Here is a 2292-nt window from a genome sequence, read left to right on the forward strand (position 1 = left end):
TATAATGCGTTGTTTTCTGCAATCAATCATAATATTAAAGAAGGACAAAAAATCAACACCAATGATGGGTTTAGCAACGTCTGCCACAACGAATCTCCAATTAAATGCTCGCCGCAAACCCAAGTCAAGTTTCAGTTGCACCGAACCGTAGGTAGATATAACTGAGCCGTTCGCCGCTGTTAACTCGTAGCTGCTCTTAGGTCGGTTGCCACTGAGTGACGTGCGCGGGTATACACACAAATCCGACCCGGTGTCTACTAGGAAGAGAACTTTCGAGGAACGGTCCATTACGAAGAGGCGGCCCGGTTTGGTATGGCAGTCGTTAGCCGCTACTTCCGGCTGCCGTTGAAGTTTTCCGACCCAGGGTAACTGCAAGGCCTGGTACAGCGAGTAGAGTTGTCTCCAAACCTGTAATGGTACCAGCAGATGGACGGGTCTCTTGGTTTCGACGCAGACCGTGACCGCGCTTGACGTCCGACTGGAGTTTTGTTGCGGGAATTAAAACGCGAGCGCGATCTTGAGTGCGGTTGTCTACTACTGAACTGCGCTTTGAGCGAAGCAATTTCCGATGTTAGTTCTGCCATTTGCTTTGCCATTGCCACGAAATCTGAATTTGAAAAATTTTTGCTGTCACTGTCATTTTTTACGGAAAATATTTGCGGTTCTTGTGGTACAAGATCGTGCACTTTGTCAGCTAAATCCGCGAGTTCATCTAGCGTTGAATTTGGCTGCGATGCGATTACGACCTGTAAATTTTTCGGTAACCGGCTTGACCATACGGTGCGCAAAAAATCATCCGTCACTGAAGTTCCAGCCAAAATGCGCAGCTGGCGTAAAAATTGCGATGGTTTCCTATCGCCCATTTGCTCACCTTGTAATAATTGCAGCGATTTCTTTTCCTGCGACAATGACAATCTTGAAATAAGCTCGGTTTTCAATTTGACATACCGGTTTTCGGCCGGCGGAGAATTTATGATATCCTTGACTTCTACCGCGTATTGATGTTCCAACTGACTAATTACGTAATTGAATTTTGTAGAATCAGCCGTTATTCCCGACAAAGAAAATTGCGCTTCCATCTGCGAAAACCAAAGCGCAGGCTCTTGCGGCCAAAACGGCGGCGCTCGTACACCGACTTTGAAAACGGCGCCATCGCTGTCACTTGCGCCGTTTCCCTTTGACATTTCAATATTATGTAGGTTTTATATTCTTACTTGAATTTTGCTTGAATTTTGCGTTTCTTGTCCAATGCGGGGTCACCAGTGTAGGTGCGCCTCCTGAGGCTTCGATGAATTAATGAAAAGAGATTTAGAGGCACACGAACGTATAATAAAGATTATCAAAAAGGAAAGTATTTACAATGGAATATTAAACTAGGGAAAAGGAAGGAAATGAGTTTCGCGCAATGGATAGTTCTGTTCAGGACCGCGTCGCCGGAAGGAATGTCGCTCCGCTTCTCGACTGGCCTTCTGGGCAATTCAAATGAACTCGAATACGCCGCGCAGTTCCACGCGCCGGTGTGCAGATGTTTAGTATTGCCAACACGTGGAACCGACTGCGGCTAGCGGGGTAATGGCTTATCTGGACGCTACAAAAAACTTCGTAAATGTACCACTTTTATTTATGCAAAGTTACATTTCTTATCTGATTTAAATTATTTTAACTTTGGTCTTTTTAATGCAAAATTTACTACGGCGAAGTCGTAGCGCGTAGCAGTGTTTTTCGTTATATAGTCCGTAGTAGGATTTACGAGGTTTATTTGCCATATTGTTTCTTCTATTCGCGTTCTGCACATAAATCACATCCTGAAATTTGATCACATGCGTAAGCTTCACATTCATTATTTCTACGCAATCTTGTTTCTTTCTTATTCCGCGATTTCTGCACAATAGAATTCCACACAACTGAAATTTAATCACATACGTAATGATACAGTCATTATTACTAGCATCTTGTTTCTCTTCTATTCGCGATTCGCCACAGTATGAATCCACACTGTTTAAAATTCACAGCGTTAATACTTTCACGATTCTGTAATTATTTTTTTAAAAATCTCATACATAACCGGGAATCGAACCCGGACAAAATTGGGCAGAGAAAAATTTTTTTTTTTTTAATTTCAATCGTCCCTGTTTATTATTATTATTTTATTTAGGCTGCTGCTGCCTTCGGGAAGCTTCGTCTCAAGGTGTTCCGTTCACATAACTTAAAGCTCGCGACCATGATAATTTTTACCGCGGGAAAAGCGACTCACGCAGTCTGTTTTTTTTTAATTTATTATAAACGCGACTA

General features: G+C 42.8%; 1 protein-coding gene across 1 annotated transcript; it reads right to left on the minus strand.

Annotated features, from left to right (window-relative positions):
• Window positions 1-329: 329 nt before the first annotated feature.
• Window positions 330-1184, minus strand: LOC141445236 (uncharacterized). The gene has a single exon (XM_074111022.1). It carries the CDS (start codon window positions 1182-1184, stop codon window positions 330-332), a length of 855 nt encoding a protein of 284 aa, XP_073967123.1.
• Window positions 1185-2292: the final 1108 nt, after the last annotated feature.

This window comes from Choristoneura fumiferana, unplaced genomic scaffold (assembly GCF_025370935.1).
Source record: "Choristoneura fumiferana unplaced genomic scaffold, NRCan_CFum_1 Sck3bRy_78;HRSCAF=256_pilon, whole genome shotgun sequence".
Taxonomy (NCBI): Eukaryota; Metazoa; Arthropoda; class Insecta; order Lepidoptera; family Tortricidae; genus Choristoneura; species Choristoneura fumiferana.